This window comes from Adiantum capillus-veneris, chromosome 25 (genome assembly GCF_014529385.1).
Source record: "Adiantum capillus-veneris isolate H3 chromosome 25, ASM1452938v2, whole genome shotgun sequence".
Classification (NCBI taxonomy): domain Eukaryota; kingdom Viridiplantae; phylum Streptophyta; class Polypodiopsida; order Polypodiales; family Pteridaceae; genus Adiantum; species Adiantum capillus-veneris.
This window is the reverse complement of record NC_140955.1, coordinates 51,686,757-51,712,278: the sequence shown is the minus strand read 5'-3', so window position 1 is coordinate 51,712,278 and position 25,522 is coordinate 51,686,757. Positions and strand designations below refer to the sequence as shown.

The 25,522-nt window shown below is 43.3% G+C and overlaps 1 protein-coding gene across 3 annotated transcripts; it reads left to right on the top strand.

The window, feature by feature from the left end:
* The first annotated feature begins 100 nt into the window (after nt 1-100).
* On the top strand, nt 101-24,500 carry LOC147424878 (uncharacterized). Of its 3 annotated transcripts, none has more exons than XM_086500288.1 (6): nt 101-329; nt 21,492-21,661; nt 21,742-21,891; nt 21,990-22,143; nt 22,252-22,528; nt 24,130-24,500. In XM_086500288.1, the coding sequence occupies exons 1-6, from the start codon at nt 293-295 to the stop codon at nt 24,335-24,337; spliced, it is 996 nt and encodes a 331-aa protein (XP_086356414.1). In that variant the 5' UTR covers nt 101-292; the 3' UTR covers nt 24,338-24,500. The 3 variants fall into 3 exon arrangements, with proteins under 3 accessions (XP_086356414.1, XP_086356415.1, XP_086356416.1); XM_086500289.1 differs by having other exon boundaries at nt 103-329; nt 21,495-21,661; XM_086500290.1 differs by lacking the exon at nt 101-329 and having other exon boundaries at nt 21,501-21,656.
* Nucleotides 24,501-25,522: the final 1,022 nt, after the last annotated feature.

Below are 25,522 nucleotides of genomic sequence, written 5' to 3'. Positions count from 1 at the left end.
TCTACCTGAGATCCCGCTTATTAACCCTTTTTCTACAATTGGGTACCCCCTAGAGGGTCTATGGGGGAGCCCTCTTAGCCGTGGAAGTTGGGGCCTAGAGTCTGGACTCCTCCGGAGACATAATGTGCCACGGGGTGGGCTCCAGCCTCCGTGTAAAACATCGGTCCGAGTCAACGGGGCAGACCTGGCAAGTCTGTACTGTGGATCTGGATGAGCTCGAATCGAAGCCACGACAGAGTTGCAAACTTGCGTGATTTGCATCTGCTTATTTGCCAAAGCACAACTGGTTGCAATGGAGAGGAGTTCCCCACCCCCCTCAGATCTGCAAGGTACGATCTTTCTCAAATTGCGTTTGCTTGCTAGTTTGGGTTTGCCTTTCACGCAGCAGAAGGTCCGTTGAGGGGACGGAACAGAGACAACACCATGCCTTGTGTGAATTTGGTAGTGTGATCGTAGGCGGTTGATTAAAGGGGAAGGGTGTCATCATTCACCACAGTTCCACTTCTCATCCGATCCTTGCTCCCCTTACCGCATGAAGCTGCTGGTGGAGTCAAAACTCCATTCTGAGCATGATATGATCTGAACTATTATCGATCGTTCTTCTAAGCAAACATAGTTCATTCCTTGCAAGAAAACAAGGATGCTGCTTGGTGCCAATCAAAACCTCCTGCAGAAAAAAATCTTACTTCTCAACTTAGTGCCACCCTAGCTCAAAGTGATTTGGCTTTTTGACTTGGAGCTATTTCTTCTATCTTTCTTAGTATAGGCGTCAGATTTATTGTTGTAATAGTGGCAACCTTTATGTTTGTAGTGTTTTGAGGTACCAAGAGGGGTAAGCACATATTTATTAGAGTGGTCCTGGCTTGTACTCTTGCTGATGCACACGTCTCAAAACATAAGAAGTTCCCAAAGAAAATCTTTATATGGTTTCCAAGAAGTTTCAAAAAGTAATCTTGCAATGAGACTTGTGCTTCCTATGTGATCTGATAATTTTTGCAACTTGTAGAGTTTCTAATCCATAAGCTGATTGATGTGGAATCATCGCATGGGTACTTCAATTTGATTAGTCCTCCTGCTATCCATGTACCCACTGACCATTATCTTGTGTTCCTCTTGTAATACTTTGTCTGGATAGAACTGTCAAATCTTTGGGAGGGTCATTCAGGCATTTTGCTTTGGGAGAGAAGCCACATGGGCCTTGTGGTAATCAACAACCTCTTCCACGTGAACCACCTTCTGTGCCACAACAATCTGGGTTAGTTGCGGTTTACTGATCCTATTGTGGATGTTTGAAACTTGCGAAATTTTGCACCACGTCCATCTCCTGTTCCAACATAAGACACCCAAAGATGCTGAAACTATTGTTAGATTTTTTGCCTTTGTGGTGTTCAAATACCAGGACTCCAAGAAGAATTAAAAAATCCTACATAAATAACCATCCGGTACCATGTGCCAGGGGTGAAATCACTGCTGAGACTCTCTTTCAATTCAGTTGTTTTGAAGTGCCTAAAGTCTGTTCAGTTTGTTCTTTCCCATTGGCACGTGGTCCCCTTTCCATTACATAGTTTTCAGCCAATATTGCGCTTACATTTGGTGCATCAAATCAGCCCCGAGCATCCCCTTTTGGTGTTCATCCGGTGCCCACATTGAGGAGAAACATCGGCTACATCAAATCAGCTCCGGAGGTGCTTCATTTTGAAGAGTCACACTTGTGAAGAATTTCTCTGTGTCCTACGTCTTCTATTGTCGACGGGTTGCTACATCATCACTTGTGACAAGATTAGAGAGGAAGCACGGGAGCATTGAGCAACTTGCAAGGTGGCTTTGAGTCGTGACATGTATAATTTGAGCTTGTGGCCTAGGCTTTAGCCTCTTGGAGGAGCCACGGCCCACACTTATAGGCACGGCTAATGGCCCTAAAGGCAAAACCCTCCAAAAAAAGAGGGCCATTGACTATCAAAATTGACCTTTAAAACCATTTTCCCATCCCCCATTGCCGTTCCCGTCCCTGGGACGTGTTCCTTGCCTTTCCCTTGTGATGGCTGGGACGCTCGTTCGTCCCCGACCTGTATCGTCCATCCCAACTGTCCCTGTTCCTCCGTTCCCTGGCCCTAGGGATCTGTTCCCCATCTCCCAGATTTAGTTGCTGGACATGCTGAGGCGGATGGGTTCTATTTTTGGCATACCATAATGTATTCAATACAAGCCCATATATTTGTGTAATGTATTCAATACAGGCCCATATAATCGTGCCATCTATAAAGGTGGCTACCATCTCTTCCATATATTTTCTTGATTCCATCACTTTTAAGTGCTACACTCAGAGGATCGTGGTTACGGCTTGGTCGAACTAGTGTCTTAGATGTCATGAGATGAGGCATTTGGTGAAGGATTGCCTTAGAGGTCGACAAAAGAGACAAATTGGTCGTAGGAGGGGACGATTGTCTGACTCAACAGGGTTTTGCACAGCAACACGATCCTCTACGCATCATGATCCTATGCGCAACATGATAGAGATCAGAGGGGTCAGAGTCAGGAGCAACAGAGCGCTCAACAACACAATGTTGATCAAAGACAGAGACGGTAGACAAGGTCAAGTACAGCCTATCCTTGTTTACGGACGGGTAGTAAGACAGAGGTTGGATGAGGCAGAGATAAACCTTTTGAGGAAGAGTGCACCAGATGAGGATCGAGAGGATGTTCCAGAGTAGGACACATAGAGCATGAGGACCAACTATCGAAGCAGCTCAGGATCATCTTGTGGTGCCTTATTGCAGCCTTTGGAGATCTTATCGGCAGGTGCCTCTTACAGTGGGCACTATTGAGAGTGAGTCTCTGCACTTTGATTGAGGAGTTTTGACTATTTAGTAGGTTTTGCATCTTCAACAGATGTCTCTCGATATCTAAGATCTTGCATGCCCATTTCTTTTCATGTGGTTCATGGAGATTTTTGAATGTTTCTTTGAGGAGTGTGTCGCTATGTGTTGACATGTTTTTCTGTGTTTGTCTGGAGAACGTCGAGACATCTTAAGAGTGGATGTCTTGACATGCTAGACTGGATGTGGATGATTTTGGAATCACAGCCTAGGGGCTTTACAATCTCTTGGCTTCTATGAGCTGCTTTTGGAAGTTTCTTATATCAGACACTTTATATCAGTTAAGTGGCCAGCTATAGACATTGTGGTTGCACTACATTGCTTGAGGCGGATAGAGCTTTTGGTAGATTTATGTAGGTTTCTTACACCTATCACAAAGTGATAGGTGTAAGAAAGTGATGACATGGGAAGTTCCTAGGTGCCCAAGTGAAAGAGCTTTTGGCGTTTAGTTACTTTTGGAGCAATACCAGCTTTTTGTATTTAATGCTTGTGGCTGTTGGCCTTTAAATAAGAGCCTTGGAGGAGGCTCTTTTCAGTTTGGCAGTCGTAGATTGGGAAGAGTGCTCTTCCCGACGATTGTGCTCTTTGAAGATTTATATTAACACTAGTTCTATAATCGGACACTCAAGTATCCTGAGACACTAGAGTTTCTTGTTTTTTTAGCAACTTGTTATAATTATTTGGTGAAGTTAGAAACAAGATTTATAGGTCATACTCATGTCTTAGGTCAGTTATGAGGTGAAGAACATAGTCAAATTTTTAATTCTGCCAAAATTAATACCATATTAAATTACGGTGGTAAGTTTTAAGATGGAAAAAACATAAAAATTTAGTGCAGTTTTACCAAAAAATTTATAAGCTGAATATAACTTCTCATCAAAATGAGATTTTGTATAGATTCCAAGGTTTATGCAAAGGAAAAAACTTATTATAACAAGAACTTGAGCTTCATAACTTAGTTCTTATGCCAATTTTTTGTTATAATAAAAGAATCGAAATCTTGAGAATGCTAACAAAGAGAAAATTTTTGGTATTTTGTAATGGAAATGGAAATATATTTATTTATAGATTTCTCGAATGCTCAATGAATACAGATTGTCCACTCGGACGTACAGTGACCGTAGCTTATAAAGAGCACTTTAATAATAAAATACTTATAAAATTGTTATCCTTTCACATAGTCCATCAAATACTTATGCTTTTGTCACCTATCAGTTGCAATAAATAAATATATTTTCATTTTCATTTATGCAAAAGAATAGCACATTTATGAATATTTTATTATTAAAGTGTTCTTTATGAGTTATGGTCACTGTACGTTTGGGCGGACAGTGTGTTTATTTTGAGCATTCAAGAAATCTATAAATAAATATATTTCTATTTCAATTACACTCTCAAAGCCTCTTTTATTAACATGATGAGGTTATGAGGCAAAACTTAAAGTTTATAATGTATGTATAGACAAACACCGATCAATTGAACATTTTTCAAGGTTTCAAACTCACAGGCATCTTGACATTTAAGCTCTTCTAAGAAAACTTAAAGAGCGTATATGGTTGAAAAACAACCATTGCTATGAAAAACCTATAAAATTGTGCATATAGGTTTCCCAATTGTGTCCATATGAGGTATTTGTACACAAATCATAGTTATTAGGAACGGGAAACCGGAACGGGGAATGCGGAATGGCAACTACCACAAAATGCCATTCCCTGTTAAGGGTACTCACGATTGAAACACGGAACGGGGATTGGGAACGGAAACTTAGAATTGGAACGGGGAATGGAGACCTGAAAACGGCCATTCCCTGTTACTATGATACAAATAAAAATGAAATGAATGAATAATCTAAAAGTGGACTTTATTTTAAGGCTAATCTTTGATAATTTAAAAATAAGAATTTCACATGCGTAGGTATGATGGTAAGATGGATGCTACAATTATTCATTCTTGGTTGCATCAGTTTAATGCTTATTTTGCGACAACTAAGAAGACAGGAAATAACAAGCTTTCCGGTGATGCCATCAATTGGTACCACGCATGGCAAGAGGCACAGTTGGCCGCGCTCTCGAGGAAGCCGAGTCACGAGGACGTGGCAGTTATTAACCATGTCACAGAGATGTGGCAACTGCTAACCTTGGTTGTTGGTTTCTTTCCAATGGGGTTTATTTTATTTGTTTAAGACCCTCTTTTTGAAGTAGCAAACGGTCGGACATTGTATGGCCAATGTGAACGGTAGATTCACCCGCAGACGGAAAGTGGTCGGCACTGGAATTCGTATGGTAAGAGGATGTCTAGGCTCAGAGCAAGATCATATAGGTCCCCCCGTCGCAGTTAGCAAGTTGGTGGATGCTAGGAAGTGAACTCAATTAAGGCGTAAAGTCAAGGTGGGACTTCCAACAAAAAGTATGCGACAGTTGGGCCACATTGCATTTTTGGATGCGGTCCCAATGAGGATAGATGGTCAGAAGACCAGTGGGAGCCCAACGGAAGCATCTCCTAAAATTTAGGGAACTGCTATTTTGGGCCGTGAAATGTGTTCGCGTCATTACCTTCGGTATGACTAGGGGAACACTTTATAACTCTGCCGCGAAGTCAACTGACGCGTCGGTTGGGATATTTTTAAGCGGCGAACCCGAAACGGGAAAATGCTTGTAAATGCGCCAAGTGTCACATTTTCAGGGACTTGCCTCTTCCAGAAAAATGGGCGCTGATTTTTAAGCTGGGAGAAGCCTCATTTGCAACCTGTCACAGGTTAAGAGCTATGGAGTGCTTTCTTTCCCTCTCATGTACAGTGTGGTGCTAGGAGTGATGCCCTGCACACTACACACTGCTCTCTCTCTCCCCTACGTGCAGTTATGTGATGCCCCACAAGAGGGCTACTCATTTGACTGATGTACAGTTGTGTGGGTTCATGCTTTTGTGCTGAGGCAAGAGCCTCCTTGAGCAGGAACAGGGGTAGCTAACTGCTGCTCCAAAGCAGGCACTGGTGAGGGTCATAACCTCACCGTACAGGTGCAAAATCAGCGCTGTGTATGCGCTGTAAATTCACTGTTTTTCAGCCATACGGACGCCAGGATCATTGGGAATCGTGCCCCACTGGCAAAGGACAGTTAGGGGACTGTTTGGGGCTGAAAACAGGGCAAAAACCAGTAAATACAGCGTGCTGAATTTACTGTTTTTGGACAGGAATCAAAGGGTATACACCAGTGCAAGCGAGTTCCAGCAGGGGAATTGGTTTCGCGCAAGTTTTGGGGCTGTTATGCTGCCGAAATTTGGCCAAATCAAATGGTATCTAGGTGGATACACGTGAAGGATTCCCAAGACCTTACCTTGTAATTTACCCTCCTAAAGAATAAAGAAATACCGAAAGGGGCGCCAATTTGGGGGCCTACAGGTTGTCAGCGTCTGCTCGGAGCATTCTAGCTTCCGAGCCGTGTGTGAGTTGAAGTGTTAATTCCCATTACAGGTTCTCTTTGCAAAGTGCTCTGTGTGTGTGTATAAAGTAAAGAATTTCGGGTGAAAGCCAACGCCTACCGCCCTAAGGGCCGGTTACACCGAGCATGGGGTGCCCCTTTCCTTCAATTGGGCCGACTTCCAAGACAAGCTTAAGGTGCGGTTTATGCCCCCACAGTACCTAGCACGGTTGAAAGACTATTGGCGCAGTCTCAAGCAAAATGGTATGCCAGTTATGTTTTTCTCCAATCGTGTTTAGCAGTTCGGAACCCAATTACGCAAATCGGATGATGAGCGCAAGGAGGCTTTCATTTTCGGGTTGGACAACTATATCAGGTTTGATTCGAAGTCCTCGACCCAATCGATCTCAACAAGGCGGTAGCGATTGCTCTTGCACAGGAGATGCAGCACAACAAGGGAACAAGGGAAAGCCTAAGGAAAACAAGACTTCCACAAGTACCTCTCAGAATGGTAAGAACGGTAAGACTGGTAAGAACGGTAACTCTTCTAACCAATCTCCCAGTAGTCTCTCAGAAAAGAACTCTCCAAATGAACCTAAGGGTAAGGCTAACACAATTGCTAAACCTAAGCTCACTCCATATGAAAAGGTAGAACAAGGAATTTTACGAGGATACATCACATTGGAAGAGCAAAGCACTTATTTTAAGGAAGGTCGTTGTTTTCATTGTCACATCAAGTGTCACATAAAAAGAACATGTTCTAAGCTTGAATCGAATGAATCTAAAGAATCCACATAACCCACTTCCTCTATCAATGCAATAAATAAGAACGCGAGTGTGACCCAAGTCTCTCATAATCCTCCCATTGATGAGTCTCTCATTAAGTGTTATGGTCGTGTGAATGGTCAATGTTTTGTCATATTGTTTGACCCAGGCAGTATGCATGATTTGATTAGTGACTCTCTTGTCGAAAGAGCCCACTTGGAGGTTCGCAAGACATCTCCTTTCGAGGTGTCTGGCTTCTCTCCCGGTATGGACTCTCTTCATCACGCAAGAGTGCCTTGATGTTTTGTTCACTGTTCAACAAGTATCCTTCCGCAGGATATTTGTAGTCTCTCCTCTTTCAGGATGTGATATGCTTTTTGGCATTCGATGGTTTCGTGAACATAACCCTCTCATTGATTGGGCGGAAAATACGTTCATTTTCAATGTCAAAAGTGACTCTCCCCTTGTCTTTTGTGGAGAGCAAGTTGTTCATTCTTCATCTCTCATTTCTAATGTGCAGGCGAAGATTGAAAGGATTCAGGAGACAGAGACTCTCTCAGTCTCGTCTTCTCCAAACCATGACACACTGGAATTACATGATTTGCATGATAATGATAAGCATGATGATTTGTATGATCAAGATGTGATTTCTCACAAGCATGATGATTTGTAGGAAGATGATGTGATTGGTTTAGTTGCCACTTTTTCTAGTGAAGCTAACCTCATTGCAGATTTGTTCGATCATGGAGAACCAATCTTGGCTCTCGAGTCGAGGCCCAAAGAGCCCTCTCCGGAAGTAATACGTGTTCGAATGATTAGTCAGCACGCATTGTTCGAGTGTTTCATTCGTGATCGTTTCCTGTATTTTAGTCAGCGTCTTTACGTGATCCTTTTCCAAAGGCTCACTTTGAAAAGGAGGGAATATCACGTGACACATCGAACCCTATGTGTGCGTGGACAAGCTACAGCATGACCAGGGTTCAGTTCAGTCAAGTCAGCCTAAATTAAGAAGTGATCTGGCACTTTTGTGAGTCTGTTTGCAGACCGTGCATGTCCAGGCACTTAGAGTAGATGCATATCCTCTGGTTGCACACAACATGATCATCAGCATTCCCATCAGAACCCATCAGGAGCATTTTTACAGTGCATAGACCTATTTTCCCTATTTTTGACATTTTTCACTTATTCTTTTTTAAGTAACCTTTGTTGGGAACTGGGTAGGGCAAATTCAGTAAGGAAATATATAAGAAACCTAGCGCTAGCATTCCACGACAGAAGAGGTAACAGGAACACAGCGTTCAACAGGCACCTTCTTAGCAAGATTCCCCCTTGCAGACCCTAGCGTTTTGCAACAAGCAAGGCCTAGCGTTTTTGCATGACAGACCAGCCTTGGCGTTTTGCATAGCGGATCAAACCCGGCAGTAGCAGAACAACAGATCAGCCCTAGCGTTAGCAGATTTCCACAGCAAGACAACATTCAGCCCTAGCGTTTTTGCATCAGCATAACACTTCAGCGTTTTGTAGATTCACCGCGACGAAACCCCAAGAAGCATCAGTGTTTTTAGTTTTCAGCAGTTAGACTCCGCACTAGAAGTCCCGAACCTCGCAGATCTCACCTTCCCGCAGCAGATCCTCGCTGCACGGTCAGATCCATCGAAGTACGCAGTTTTAGCATCTGCGTTTTCAGCGCGTCGTCGTCGCATCGTCGCCATTGACATTGTCAATGACATAGAGTCAGAATTCAACAGATAAAGATTTGCAGATTTCAGCCCTTAGCATTTTCAGATTTCAGCCCATCGTCGTCGTCGACATCGTCGGCAAGTCCAAAGCATTGTAGAGATTTGTGCAATCAATAGTAGACCACTCTTGCCATAGAGAGTGGGGCCTTCGAAGGAGGGTTTGACAACATTCTGGTGTGGTATTCTTCTCTCTCTATCTCTCAGTCTCAGCACCTTCATTCACAGTGTTCACCACTTTGTTTGTGTCCATTGCACTCTCTCACTAAAGGAACGGAAGGCTCTCCCTTCCATAAGTAAAAGGAACCCTTGAGCACAGTTCGGAGCACTCATCTTGAGCAAAGTTCAACATTCACTTCCGCTGCACCTTACAATGGAAGTGGCAAAGAAGAATTTTCCCCACGAGAAGGTTTTTTCGACCCTCCCCCTTCCCCATCTGCGGGCAAGGATTGTACCAGATCCTACGGAGGCTTTGATCAAGACGATGATGGACAGGAAGAAGTTACAACAAGAAGCGCAATGCGTCGCCTTGGAGCGCGAGCGCGAAGAAAGAAAAGCAGAAGGAAAGGCAGCATTTCATCGTGAACACAAAGAAAGAATGGCAGCCATAGCATGTAAACATGAAGAAAGAATGGCAGCCATAGAGCGTGAGCACAACGAAAGGAAAGCCGCATTGGTCCTACTCTTTTCTAATGTGCAGGCGCAGATGACAAGAATCGGGAGAAGGAGACTCTCTCAATCTTGTCTTCTCCAAAGCACGACACACATGAATTGCATGATAATGATAAGCATGATGATTTGCATGATCAAGATGTGATTATTCACGAGCATGATGATTTGCATGACAAAGATGTGATTGTTCACAAGGATGATGGTTTAGTTGATGTTTTTTCTAGTGAAGCTAACCTCATTGCAGATTCGATCAATCACGAAGAACCGATCTTGGCTCTCGAGTTGAGGTCCAAAGAACCTCCACAAAAAGTATTTTGTGTTCGAATGATTAGTCAGCACGCATTGTTCGAGTGTTTTATTCGTGATGTTTTCCTGTATTTTAGTCACCGTCCTTATGTGATCCCTTTTCATAGGCATGGCATATGGTACGATGAACGCGATTCACTCATGAATGAGCACGGATGTATGCGGATCACTCATGGAAAGATGAAATGTTTGCATCCAAGGAATTCACATTCCATGTCTCTTCCTTGGCATGACACAGTATCCGAAAGAGCACAAGTATGATTGAGCATCAAACATAGGCATTTCCATTGTGACTTGCCACAGTTGATTGATTTAGATCAGGAAGTCAGATTCGATCCCATTGTTTGTGTATGTTTGATGAACGGTTTGGCACTTCGTCTATATGTTCATCTACATTGCATGCACAGTTTTTTGGGAAGACTAGGATTTTTCCAGTCACTTTACATGGAATGGATATGTTCATGTTTTTGTGTTGGAAGTGGTTTCATGAATTTTCATCCTCGGAGATTCTTGAAGAACGTAGACGCATGACTATAGATGAAGTTGAAGCATTGAAGGAGCCACAAATGACTTTGTGTCGCTTTCGGTGCGGCCCAAATAAGCAAGCGTTGCAGACCTTTATGAAGTTCAAGTATCGCACGACCCACGCATCAGAGTGGGCCGGCGAAGAGTCCTTCCCAGGATTCTAGACATTGTTGGCGATCTCCCTCGATGCCATACAGTCGGTAGCAGTACCTCACTTTGAAAAGGAGGGGATGTCACATGCACATCAAACCCTATGTGTACGTGGACAAGCTACTTCATGACAAGGGTTCAATTCAGTTCAGTTAGCTTAGGAAGTGTTCTGGCACTTTTGTGAGTCTGTTCGCAAACCGTGCATGTCCAGACACTTAGAGTAGATACATTTCCTTTGGTTGCACACAACATAATCATCAGATTACCATCACAACCCATCAGGAGCATTTTTACAGTGCACAGACCTATTTTCCCTATTTTAGCCATTTTGTCACTTATTATTAATAAATGACTTTGTTGGGAAATTGGGTAGGGCAAACTGACTAAGATAATATATAAGAAAAGCTAGCGCTAGCACTTTCTGGCAGAAGAGGCAGCATAGACTCAGCATCTGATAGGCACCTTCTCAGCAAGACCTAGACAAGACCACCTTGCGTTTTTGCAGCGGACGGCCCTAGCGTTTTCTGCAGCAACATAGCTAGCGTTTTTCATCAAGATCAGCCCCAGCGTTTTGCAGTTGCTGATCAGCCCGGCGTAGCAGATACCCAGCAGATTCCCTAGCGTTTTTGCAACAGGACAGCATTCAGCCTAGCGTTTTTGGACCAGCATTTCAGCCTAGCGTTTTTGCAGATTCCGACGTCATAACCTTCTCTGCATCAATGTTTTCAGTTTTCAGTATCTAGACACCGCAGATCAAGCCCCTAACCTCGCAGATCTCACCTTCCCACAACAGATCCTCGCCGCACGGTCAGATCAGCCAACATTTGCAGATTCAGCCCGGAAAACGCGGATTTCAGCATCTACGTTTTCAGCGCGTCGTCGTCACATCGTTGTCATCGCCGTCGTCATCGACATAGAGTCAGAATTCAGCAGATACAAGATTTGCAGATTTCAGCCATTAGCGTTTTCAGATTTCAGTCCGTCTCGTCGTCGTCCTCATTGTCGTCGACATCGTCGGCAAGTCCATTGCATTCTAGAGATTTTTGCAATCAATAGTAGACTGCTCTCGCCATAGAGAGTGGGGCCTTCGGAGGAGGGTTTGACAACATTTTGGTGTCATATCTCTCTCTCTCTCTCTCTCTCTCTCTCTCTCTCTCTCTCTCTCAGTCTCAGCACCTTCATTCACAGTTCTATTCACTTTGTTTGTGATCATTTGCACTCTCTCCCTAAAGGAACGGAAGGCTCTCTCTTCTGTAAGTAAAAGGAACCTTGAGCATAGTCCGAAGCACTCATCTTGAGCAAAGTTCAACATTCACTTCCGTTGCACCTTACAGAAACCCACAAGGGTTGATTCTCTAGCTTCAATAGAGAGCTCCAATGCGTAGAGCACACTCACTTTTCGGGGGGTAGGTGCATTGCCAACCTGAGAAGAGGGGGAGGGGGTGCTCCTAAATAGCCAGCAGGAAGAGGGGGCACTAGAGAATGAGGGAGGGTGAGAGTAAGAGTGAGAGAGTCACTGCATTGGTACTTAAAAACCATTCAACTTTTACATTTTAAAAGTCCCTAAGCTATTAATAAAATGTGTAAATTTACTCACAACTGCACACACATATGCTACTAGTAAAATGTTAGCTGCTTTCGACACTGCTTTGGCATTACCTGTTCGTACTTGTCCGGCCATTTGGTCCAGCATAAACCATTTAAAATATTTTAATTGACTTATCCTAAGGCCGTAAAAATAATTCAAGCCTTAGGGTTACTATTCCAAGGACTCCATCTCATTCTTGTGCTCGCACTGACGCGTGTAATTTTCTGAGCGTGAAATCTGAGGTTACTATCTACCCCTTCATTGAAGACCCGATTTCCCAATCACTAAGGCTTCAGGGTATTTTCTGCTAGGGTCTCCCTGAGGTGCTGTGGCTCAAATTTGGGCGTACCTTGAGCCCTAGAACTGCTAGTTCTATTCTGATGTGCACACAACTAATTAGATAATTATTTTCTCGTGAATAAATTAATTATTTACAAAGTCTGACATTGTTACATCCCTCTTGGTTCTAAAAAGTTGACCTCGACTGTAGAGCGTGAACATAACTGTGCAAGATGTTTGGGTAGTCCTTGAGATCGGACTCAGTTATCCACTTTGGATCTAAAGGGGTGTAATTCTTGAACTTGACTAAATACTTTCGATGTAGGCTCCCGGACTTTAGTTGTCTCTCAATGTGGTATATTATCTGTTCAGGTTGAAGGATTTTCTTAGTCTCTTCGACTTCTGGAGGATCTTCGTGTATTGATCTTTTGCGGCAAAGATGTTTTCCTTGGTGACCTTAATAGGAAGTAAGAGTGGCTTCCCATAAATAATGTCGAAGGGAGCTTTACCGATTGAGGAATGTATGGTATTATTATACGCAAACTCAACTAAAGGTAAGTACTGTTCCCATTTGGATTGTTTGTTCGAAACATAGCACTTGAGGAGATCTAAAACAGTGGCATTAGCGATTTCGCTTTGACTATCTGTTTAGGATGATAAGCTGATGAAAAATCAAGCTTAGTTCCCAAGTTCTCGAACAATGCTTGCCAAAATAGACTAGTCATTCAAGGATCTCTATCACTGATAATAGTCTTTGGCAATCCACGGTGTTTAAAAATCTGAGGTAGAAATAGTCTAGCCATGTGATCAGCTTTGATCGTCTTTTCAACAGGAAGGAAATGTGCTTGCTTGGTGAATTTGTCTACTGTAGTCCAAATTGCATCATTTCCATTCTTGGATCTAGGAAGATCTGTAATAAAATCCATGGCAATACTTTCCCATGGCGTGTTAGGTACAGGGAGTGCCTGAAGCTTGCCATCAACTTTATGTCTGTCATATTTCACTTTTTGGCAGACTAAACACTCACGTACATATTTTTCAATGTCCGCCCAGAGTGTAGGCCAAAAGAAATATCTTTCGAGGCTACTAGTGGTAGCAACAATTCCCCGATGTCCGGCATAAGGAGAATTATGTGCTTCATTCATCACCTTCTGTCGTAAGGGTTGAGCTATGCATATTGCTTATTGACAATATAGTGTACTATCCCTAATGGAATAAGGTGGCCTTGAGTGACCAGCTTGAAGATCTGCCCAAATTGTAGCGAAGTCTGGATCTTGAGGATACATCTCACTGAGAGATTCTAGTTCCTCATGATAGATAGTTGTTATTGCATTGATCTTTGGACGCCTAGAGAGAGCATCTACAACTGCATTCTTTGTTCTAGAAGTGTGTAAAATTTGAAAATGGAACGTTGAAAGAAAATTGGCCCATCTTATCTGCTTTTCTCATAATTTTCTTTGTGTGAGAAAGTAGTGAAGACTCTGATGATCTGTCTTGATTTCAAAGTCAGCTCCTAACAGATAATGTTTCCAAATGGAAAGAGCATGAATTACTGCCGTTAGCTCTTTCTCATAAATGGAAGCATGCAACTTTGCATCTTTAAGGCGCTGACTTTCGTAGGCTGTGGCGTGACCCTCTTGGTTCAAAACTGCTCCTACACAATCTCTAGATGCATCGCAGTACACCTCGAAAGGTTTGCGAAGATCAGGGACGGTGAGAACAGGTCCGCGACTGTAGATACTTAAGCTTTTCAAAAGCTTGTTCTTGTCCAGGCTCCCTATGGAATGGAATCGGTTGCTTTGTCAGATCATGGAGAGAACCCACTATGGCGGCAAAGGCTCGAATGAAACGCCGATAATAGGAACAGAGGCTGAGAAAACTTCGTACGTCATGTACTGTAGTTGGCGCAGGCCATTTTACAACTGCTTGAATCTTATGAGGGTCCATTCTCACCTGGTTGTGAGATACTACATGGCCCAAGTAGTGAATTTCTTTCAGATTAAACTCACTCTTCTTAGCATTCACAAATAATGTGTTTGCGTAATTCTTCAAACACTAATGCGAGATGCTTATAGTGTTCTTCTTCCGTCTCTGAGAAGATTAAGACGTCATCGAAGAAAAATCCTTAAATTTTCTATATGAGTGAAAGGTTCTATCCATCATTCTGTTGAATGTGGCTGGTGCATTAGTGAGTCCAAAAGGCATCACTAAGAATTCATACAACCCGAAGGTTGTTCTAAATGAAGTCTTATGCACATCCTGAGGAGCTATGCGGATTTGATGATACCCGCTCTTCAAGTCTATACAACTAAAGACACTTGCTCCTTGTAACTTATCAAGAATGTTATCAATCCGAGGGATTGGGAATCGATTCTTGATTGTGATCTTGTTTAAAGATCTGTAGTCTATGCACATGCAGAATGTGCGTTTTTTTGTACTAGCAAGACAGGAGAACATATATGGAGAAGTACTAGGCCTTATTAGACCCTTCTCCAAAAGTTCGTTAACCTGCTTAAGGATTTCCTCTTATTGCATTAAACTAACGCGATAAGGGGACTGATTTGGAGGAGAACTTCCTGGGATCAAATAAATTGTATGATCCTCAGGTCAAGAAGGTGGGAGTTCATTCTGAAGTTCATCTGCAAAACAATCTTCAAAACTTTCTAATAACTTAATTCTTTGTTACTCTAAAGAAGAAGAAATTGTGAAGCAGACACATCTCTCTCTCTTGCAAAAATTAAGTACACTGAAACACATTTTCATTTTTTTCTTGATTGCAATGTGATTGGCGATGGGGATACGCCAATCACGTGCATCCGCAAGTACAAGATATTGCTTTCCTTTATGATCAAAGAATAAAGTTTTTTGAACATAGTCAGGCATGGGATGCATCTTGTAGTGCCAAGGCATTCCCAAGATGACATCACACCCTTTAAGTGAAGCTAGTAAGAAAGACTCTTGATCTTTTTAGTTGTCGACCTTTAAATTCAGCTTCCCTATGATTGGAGTAGAACTGGAGTTTTGCCCTTTGAAAGCAGATTGTGCTTGAATAGAAACTCCAAAACGGTTGGGTTGTAAATTCAGGTCATCAACTAGCTTTGTAGAGATGAAATTGTCTGTATTGCCAGGATCAAACAGAATAAGAGCCCGTTGGTTGTTGAAGCTACCCATGCTTTGAGAAGAGCTCTTTCTTTTCCATCCTTGGTTGTGTTCCTTTGTACATCTGGGACTGCATTGGAAGAAGGTGGTTGTGGGGTTTTGGTAGGGCAATCACCCTTCATATGTCCAATTTTTCACACTTGAAGCATCTTCCTTTGCTAATGTAGGTTCTCAATTCATCAGGAGAGAGATATTTCCCTTTCTCGGGCTGATTTAGCTTGCTTCTGCATCGGAGGCGGTTCTTTTCTTTTTTTGAGAAGAAGAAGTAGAGGTAGGCTGTTCATGGAGAGCCTTCTGCTTGGCATGATAGGTACTTTGCTCCATCTTCCTAGGAGTACCCTTGTCATGTATTCCATCAGCTATGCGAGATGATTCCATAAGTATCTGCAAGTTAACTCGAGGGTAAAGCTTCATAGCCTTTTGCAAGGCTTCATGTAATCCTTTTTCAAACTTGCACATCTTCTCCGAATCTTCAATCTTTTTGAATGGGGTGACTTTCAAGAGAACGTCCCAAAACCTATCTACATAGCGTGGAACAGTTTCGTTCTCTGACTGTGAGAGTCGATCCCATTCTTTCTTTACTTCTTTCTCATAGTCTGGAGGAAGGAACTGTGCGTAGAACTCCTTCTTGAAAGTTGTCCCAATCTTGGGGTTTGCGTTTTTCTAGGATTAGGGTTAACCATCAACTGCTGGCAGTGCCTTTCAGGTACATACTGACATGGCGAAGCTTGGATCTTTCTTTAAAGTTCCCTTTTGCAAATGAAACTTCAAATTGGCGGATCAAAGTCAAAGCTTTGTCATTATCACGCTATCCATTGTAGGTGTCGAATTTTACATCTTTGTCACCTGATTTGAATGTTTTCTGCTTGTGGTGCTTCCTCTTATGGTGCTCCTTCTTTCTATGCTTAGACTCCTTGTGGACATGAGTCCTTTCCTCGAATGCACTTCCTGCTACGATGGATCGTTAAGAAACATGTCTTCTGGAGCGATTATGTCATCCAGATCCTTCATGAAAGAAAACTGAGAAGAATCAGGAGGATCCTGCTCTTGAACCTTTGGATTAAACCGCACATGACGTTCTGGAGGTCCAAGAAACATGTCTTCTGGAGCGATTATGTCATCCAGATCCTTCATGAAAGAAAAGTGAGGAGAATCAGGAGGATCCTGCGCTTGAATCTTTGGATTAAACCGCACATGACGTTCTGGAGGTTTCCTCTGTCTCACGTGCATGCGGGAGGTTCCAATTAAAGGATCTTTCTTTGTTTCTTGCGTCTTTGGGCTCTGCGGGATTTCTCTCTACCCCATTGGCACTTTCTCCTTCCCTTTCTCAAGGGTATGGAGAATCTTATGGACTTTTGGATGGGAGATAGCTTTTTGCAACTCTGCCACCTGATGTTGAAGGATAGAGAACTCTATCTCATGTCCTTCCATTTTTGCAGTCTGCCAAGAGTCATCAATCCCTTAAGAAAGAGAGAGATGATCTTGCTCTGATACCATTGTCACAAAAATATGGAAGCGTAAACTAACTTTTAATTTTAATTCAAATACTCAAGAGAATTGGAGAGAGAGAGAGAGAAAGCTTGACACTTCATTGGGGACCAGAAGATGGGTTGGTCCCCCCCCCCATAAAGAGAATATCTTTATTACTAAGGGAGAATCTTTACAAGCACAGGAACGGGGCAAAAGCCCGTCCTTTATTCTTTCTTTTCTGCTTCTGAGTGAGAGAGTGAGAGAACTACTCTCTGAATACTTCGAGGATTTTTCCTTTGTTGCAAGATTTTGGGAAGCTTCGTAAACGGGAGTCTATCTTCCACAAAACTCCACGGAAGCTCTCATAAATGAGAGTGTCTTCTGCTAACTATGTCCCTTTATGCATAATCATTCCTGCAATAAAAACAAGGGAGAAATACGCAAAATGCATGCACACATGCTTGCTGTAATTTTTTTCACATAACCTGAAAATGTTACCTAAATGCCGAAATAGAGATCTTTTTTGCAATGAAATCGCACCAAACTTTGTGTGCGCGTAGTGTAGGTAGAGAAGAACTAGATTCTGTGAGAGCTTTGCTAAAACTCACCCTAATAGAGGTGATTAGGGGCTGAAAACAGAGAATTTGCAATAGCTAGGTATGAAAGAAAGAGAGTTTCCTTCTACTTTTTCACGATGAATCTTCCCCACAGCAGCCTATGATCAAGAGAAACCTTGTTCTAGGTGATGGGAGCTCCAAGACTCCACATACACCACAAGGGTTGATTCTCTAGCTTCAATGGAGAGCTCCGATGCGTAGAGCACGCTCACTTTTGGGGGGGTAGGTGCATTGCCAACCTGAGAAGAGGGGAGGGGGTGCTCCTAAATGCCAGCAGGAAGAGGGGGCGCTAGAGAATGAGGGAGGGGAGAGTGAGAGTGAGAGTGAGAGAGTCACTTTGCATTGGTAAGTGTGTCAAGTGGCACAAACTTAAAAACCATTCAATTTTCACATTTTAAAAGTCCCTAAGCTATTAATAAAATGTGCAAATTAACTCACAACTGCACACACAGATGCTACTAGTGAAATGTTAGTTGCTCCCCAGCACAATGCCGGACCGACACTGCTTTGGCATTACCTGTTCGCACTTGTCCGACCATTTGGTCCAACACAAACTATTTAAAATATTTTAATTGACTTATCTTAAGACCGTAAAAATAATTCAGGCCTTAGGGTTACCGTTCTAAGGATCCCATCTCATTCTTGTGCTCGCACTGACGTGCGTAATTTCTTGAGCCTGAAATCTGAGGCTACTATCTACCCCTTTATTGAAGACCCGATTTCCCAATCACTAAGGCTTCAAGGTATTTTCTGTTAGGGTCTCCCTGAGGTGCTTTGGCCCAAATTTGGGCGCACCTTGAGGCCCTAGAGGCTAGGACTGCTAGTTCTATTCTGATGTGCACACAACTAATTAGATAATTATTTTCTCGTAAATAAATTAATTATTTACAAAGTCTGACATTGTTACATACCCTCTCTTGCACATAACAATTATTCCATCATGAGCATTTCCCATAGCATAGAACCCTTTTTTCCAAATTACACATTTTTCACTTATTTTTTAATAAGTGATGTTTGTTGGAAAAATAGGTAGGGCAAATTGCTAAAGAGCTATAAAAGAAACCTATTGGGCACTCAGTAGAGGCAGAGGAGGCAGCAGAAGGTGGTGCACCAAGTGTTGCACCCAGCAGGTGGTCTCTCTCTCAGTAGTATCCCAACAACCTAGCGTTTTCAGTTTCAACCCAAGATCAGTCCTAGTGTTTTTGGATTCAGCCTCAAGCACAACAGATCAGCCAACGTTTTGGTTTTCAGCCTCAGCGTTTGCAGATCAGTCCCTTAGCCTCGTAGATCACACCCTTCCACTAGTAGATCCTCAGTGTACCGTCAGAACAACCAGCGTTTCTGATTTCAGCCAGCGTTTTCAGATTTCAGCACCTAGCGTTTTGCTCGTCGTCGTCGCCGTTGTCACCACCATCATCGTCGCCGACATAGTCCTAATTTCCCGCAGCAGATCAGATTTCAGTTTTCAGCCAGCAGCATCTCTAGCGTTTTGCATTCTCAGCCCTTCCTCGTCGTCGTCGACATCATCGTCGCCGTCGACATCGTGATCTTCATCGCAGTTCGGACTTGACGACAATACCATCGTTGTCGTCGTCATAGTCTCCATCGTCGACATTGTCATCATCAAGACCATTGTACCAAATTTGTGCAATCTATAGTATAGACCTCTCTCGCCATAGAGAGGGGGGCCCTTGGAGGAGGGTTTGAGAACCGTCTGGTGTCGTGTTCTTCTCTCTCTCTCTCTCTCTCTCTCAACACTCTCATTCATAGTTTGATTTTAGAAGGCAGCATGTGACGGGTTTTAGGGTTAGGGTTTTTGTGTCAAGGTCATAGACGCATCGGTACAATGCATTTGTTGCCTTGCCTCAGACTCATGCTCCTTAGAAAGGTGGTCCATGCCAATCTCTCGGTCAATGCCAGAATCCTTTGTGCCATGATTAGTTCTCTTTTTGTGGTATTTGCATTTGTGATCATGTGCATGGCACTAGGATATCCGAGTGACCTTCGAGTCTTGAACTAACTTGACTAAGTTTTGCAAGAATCGTCCGAGGGCCTAAAACCTAGAACAACAAGAAGTAACAAAGAAATACCAACTTATAAAGTTTTGCCGAGGGGCCTAAAATGTCACAAGACGGGCACCACGTGCCAATAGACTTTTAGCACTTCAATAACAACTGAACTGAGAGAGAGAGAGAGAGAGAGAGAGAGAGAGAGAGAGAGAGAGAGAGAGAGAGAGAGAGAGAGAGAGAGAGAGACGACACACGACACGGAGTGACGGAATTCCACCCTAGAGAGTATTGCCCCAAACCTTGGCGCCCCTTTCGGATTTCTTTATATTGCATCAACACAGTACAAGCCGGTACTCGAGACTCTGCACCTTCGCCAGGAAGCATGCCAGAGAATGAGACCTAACCTCATATTTAAAGACCCTTGGCCTGAAAAGCAGTTACAGTAAAAAGCCTTTAAAACTCAAAAGCTTTTGGTTCAAAAAGCAATGCCAAAAGCTGCCAGCATAATTTACGGAAATCCGTACAGCTTGCCACGTCATCAGCCAACGCAAAACGCGAAAATCCGTACAACCTGCCACGTCATCATGCCATTGCAATTTTCGGAAATCTGCGACGTCATCAATTTTTGCGTGTGTCCGGATTCTGCTTTATTTTAATCCCTTTATGTCACTGGGGCCCCATCGGACGGGGTCCCCATAAGTTGGTAGGACTTCTTCTTCTTTTACTACTTGTCCTTCTTAGGGTTTAGGCCCCTCGGCCGACATGTTCAAGTTGGCTCCATTCTTCAGGGCTTTGACACGTCAGTAGTTTGTTACATAAAACTAAAGGACACACACACACACACACACACACACACACAAAAGATACGTGAAAGTGACACGTAGGAGCTGCTATACAAAAATTCTACGATTGGCGTTGCTCGTGATGATGTGGCAGTTGTATGGATTTTCGCTTTTTACGTTGGCAGCTTTGGGCAGCCTTTGGGCGCCAGACTTTGGTGCAAGTGCTGTTGGGCTTGATGCTTTTGGGGCTCTTCTTTTGGCATCCCTTGTACTCTTTATAAGTGCCACAGGCCACTTCTCAGAGCATCTTGACGCAGAGTCTCGGAGAGAGTCGGACCCTCGGGAGTTGTACCTTTGCAAGTCTATAATAAAGAAATACCGAAAGAGGCACCACTCTTTGGGGCCAACATGTCTGGGCTCGGAATTTGCCGAGTGGTGTTGTCTCTCTCTCTCTCTCTCTCTCTCTCTCTCTTTTTCTTAACTCTTTTAAGCTGTTTTGAAGTACTAAGAGTGTTGCCAAGTGTGTTATATCTGTGTTTCCATTCGATCACTTGGTGGAAGAGATTACACCCGTCCTGCGAACCAGCTCACAAAGGCTGGCAGAACACTTCCTAGGCTGTCTCAAACTCTAGAATTAGAATTTATAGCTTGTCCACATGCACATAGTGTTAGATGTGCACGTGACAAGTTGGTTCTTGGAGATTCTTTGGTGGAGTTTTTGGCCTTCTCAGCAGAAGTTTGGGTGACCTCTTTCCGCTTCAGCTCTCTACTACCTTCTTCCCTTACTCCCGTGCTCCCAGATTTTGAGTAGTATCACCCATCTTTTGTTACTCTATATCACTGGCAGTTTTTCCCTGAGGTTTGTGGTTGTTGAATAGCTTAGGGGTTTTTTCACTATCAAATCTGTCATATTATGTGTGTCTATGGGCTTATGTACTGCCTTTGGTCCTGTAATTTGATAACATAATACAAAAGGGTACCAAGCCCCCCTTCTTTAGAGAGAGAGAGAGAGAGAGAGAGAGAGAGAGAGAGAGAGACTCTTCATACATGAAATCTTTGTTAAACATGTACTAGAAGATCATGGCACAATTTGTTTAACCAAGGCTTAAGCCCGTGGCATAATCTAATAGATTTCTTGCAGCAGAACGCTCACAAGGTACCTATCTCAGCTCCCAACTTAGGGACTGGCATAAGAGCCTGACTGTAACGGCACTGGCTGGCCTCAGCAACATGTGTGGAGCATTTGTAACGAATCCTGTCAATGTCGTGAAAGTGCGAATGCAGCTGGATGGTGCTTTGCCGTCAAGTTCAGTGAGTTTTCTTTAGTGGAATTGCTATTTTGAATGGAGATGTAAGCTCAAGGCTAAGGAGCCCGTTTGGTGCAAGTGTAGGAATGTGTGTATGGAGGCTTTGTCTCTGGTATTCTTCGGGTAAGGAGAGATGAGGGTTTTACCTCTCTTTGGAGAGGAACAGGAGCTGCCTTGCTTAGAGAGGCATCATATTCTAGTATACGCATGGGCCTCTATGAACCCTTCAAAATGGTAATGTGGTGTGCATGTGTTTTCCTGGAGAAAGCGGTGCTTCTTTGCTATGAAGGTGTCATTAAAGTTTTTGCCTTGTTTTTGTTTTTGGGCGAAAGATGCTTGGAGGTGATGATCAAGCCCACACGCCGTTGTGGATAAAGATTACTGCTGGGGCAAGTGCGGGAGTTATTGGAAGTGCTGTTGCAAATCCCACAGATGTAGTGATGGTAAGAATGCAAGCACAACGGCCTGCTCAAGTGCCTTTCAAAGGTAGCATGTCACTTAGCAAGCTCCTTGATACTTGACATATTGAGTTTCCATATTCAAGCCGTACCTTGCAATCTAGCTTCGCTAAATATTTCTAAGTGGCCATCCTAGGGGCTCATGCTGGGTGGAATTATGGCGGACCTTTTCAAGCGTTTTCCTCAATAGCAAGGACAGAAGGGTTAAGGGGTCTTTACCGAGGGTTGTTACCAACGATGCAAAGAGCAGCACTACTAAATGCAGCACAAGCTCCAAGTTATGATCATGCAAAACATGCAATACTGAATGCTGGAATTGTAGGTGAAGGTGTAACATGCCATATGATAGCCTCAATGGTGGCAGGACTGATGTCAGCCATTGTCATCTCACCTGTAGACCTCATAAGAACCAGGTAAATGAATGGCAGCAGTGCTGATTTTAGCTCTTTTGATTTAAGCAGCAGTTTGTTACTGGCAGAATGAAAGCAAGGATGTAGGCCAAAGAACAGAAAACAATACCTTTCATGGGCAATGGATTTAATTGGTTGAGATGGCCGTTGCTACGGCTAAGAAAAGGTGAATTTTCTTTTAAGCGTAGGGAGTGGACAATGGGCCATGAGTGAGTATGCAAACAGCATAATTGGGTGGTGCAATTTTGGTGACGTCTTAAGTACGTCGAACTCACAGTGCACTATGAAAATGATAGTCTATGAGGAGCATCTTCTCATGCCTAAGTGCTAGCAGCTCTTTAGTTCGGTATGTATTGTTCAAACCTTCACTTGGTTTAAAGGGCTTGTAAAAATATACTTGGAATACTTACATTCCAATGGTTAGGGAAAGTGCTTGGTAATACAGGAAAGAAGAAACTGGTTCGATGATGCTGTTTTTCAATGATTTTCTGGAGGTGGAGATCCTCATTGGCAAGTGGAGGCACAGCACATGGAGAGAACTTGGAACAACATATCCTTGACATTGATATCAGCAGCTTTCTGAGAATGTGGCCAAGGGCTAAATTTTGGACATGGTGTGTTCTTAACCTGACTTGTAAAAATACAAGGTGGACCAGGGCCCAAATCTCACTGATTCTCAATGCCAGCAAGCTTGTTGCCAGGTCAGCCTGCGATGGGTTTTAGAGATAGGGTTTCTGCATTGACGCCATAGATGCAACTGATCATTGAGTTCGCTTGGGCAATCACAAACACTCTCTTGAAAGGTGGTCCATGTGAAAAAAGAAGCAATGATTGGTTGTGTCCATGACCTCGACACAAAAACCCTAACCCTATAACCCATCACACAAGCTGGATTTCAATAAGGTAAAAAGAGTCGGGGAAACAATGAGGGAAGTAACCTTTTAACCTCCAAAGGAAGATTTTCATCTGAAGAGACCCTCGTAAAGGTGAGGACAATTCTTGAACGTGAAGGTGTTACGCCTCCTTACATGTGATGAAACTTGGTGATCATTTGTATAATTGCTGAAAAATGGAAAAATCTTCAATACTGAATGGTGAACTCCTGTGGTGAACTCAATTTGGACTGTTTGAGCTCAGGGCACAAGCGGTTGTGGTGTTTGCGCATGCAACTAAGTACGTATAATCTTAGAAAGGTTTGATTAATTTTGTAACATTATCATCATTATTCATATACATGAGAGTCATATTTCAACTAGTATAAATGTCAAGAAACGTAGGGTCTCTGTAATGAACTCTCCTTGGGGTATCCAAACCAAGATATGCTAGTGCATCCTAAACCTTAAACCCCAAACCCCAAACCCTCAGCCCTAAACCCGAGCTCCTGGTCTTTGCAGCAGAGCTAAGTTTAAGGTCTCTTCTGCTTTGTAGCTAGATGTGGTTGTATGAGAATTGGGATTGGATCTATTATGGCTTGTCGAAGGGTGAGTAGTGGGAGTAGGCCCTAAGCTTTTTACATCAAAAGAGCAGTCTCAATAAATTGTTTCACAGTTCTCATCTCTCTTATGGGCATTGATCTTCTTGACTCTTTATTTCCTGGTTTTCAGAATAATGCAACAAGCAGTGGATGCGAAGGGTCACGGGATGCTGTATTCTTCAACCTTTGATTGCTTCTGGAAAACCTTACGGTCCGAAGGACCGCACGGGCTATACAAAGGGTTTGTGCCCGTCTGGCTGAGAATTGGACCACACACCATTGTCACTTTCTTCATATTTGAGCAGCTAAGGAAAAGGCTGGGTATAATGCCAATCTAGTTCTCACTCTCTTCCACAGTAGCTCAGAAAAAGCAATACTTGTGTATAAATTGCCTCTTGGGCCAGAATTTGGCCATCAGCCTGTGCATAGATTGTGTGTCAATACCACCTCAGTAAATCATAAGTACATTTTCTAAAGTTAATTTGAGGGATTCACACAGGCTATGGTTTGTTTTTTCCTTTTAACTCTTTTAATTCCTTGCAAGAAGCTCTTTCTCAAATATTGGGAATGAGACACAAGAACAAAGGCATTTCTGAACAAATCCACTTACAATGTGCGCCCTACGTGTAAATGATTTAAAAAAGTATCCTCATTGCCAACAATGCACAGTACAAGAGGCCAAGCTCCCTAAGTGTAAATGATTTAAAAAAGAATCCTCATTGCCAACAATGCAGAGTACAAATTTGAAGCTATGGAGGGGAATCAATCCCGCATAGTGTCTTCTTCCTGGAATATGCTGAAGCCCGTTGGTAGATTAACACTCCTTAATCTAGACCTACAACACCTTAAGTATCAATAGCATCTGGAATATATTATTAAACTAGCCTATTCAAATAAAGTAAATTTCTTCAGTATCTAGGTATATACTCTGGCTGACACTAGAGTATGAACCTAAGCAGGATAACTTGATTTAGGACGAGGGCACAAAGATGGCTTGGAGGCTGCAGAGTGAGGGGAGCTTGTAGGCAGCGGAGGCGAGGAGAGGGGAGTCGTCTTCATTGGTGCTGCTGCCACCACTACCACCTCGGATGGACCGGAAAAAGATCTGGGCCTGTGAGAGGAGGGTGCAAAAGCAGGTGGGGTCGATGGTTTGTAGAGACGAACAGCATGCGGCACTGGGGGAAAGACTGGGTATGCCAAGGCCATTGCTGCCACTCCCCATGGCAGATCCTAGTGAAGGCAGGCAAGCAGTAAATGCAAGCATTGCAGTGCTGCATTGTGGTGGCACGACCCCTGCGAAGATGCTACCGGCCCCTTGTGTTGGCCCTGCCGAGTTTGCGGTGCTGGGTGATTGTGCTGGCACAGAAGTAAAACTAATTGTAGGAGAAGCTGCTGGCACGGCGAGTTGTTCCACTGATGAGAACTCAACCTCCGGTGTTGGCGCCGGAGCTGACATGAATAATGTAGTAGCTGGTGTTGGTGCGGCCAACTCTTGGGCGAATGCAGAGCCCACAAGAAGAAGA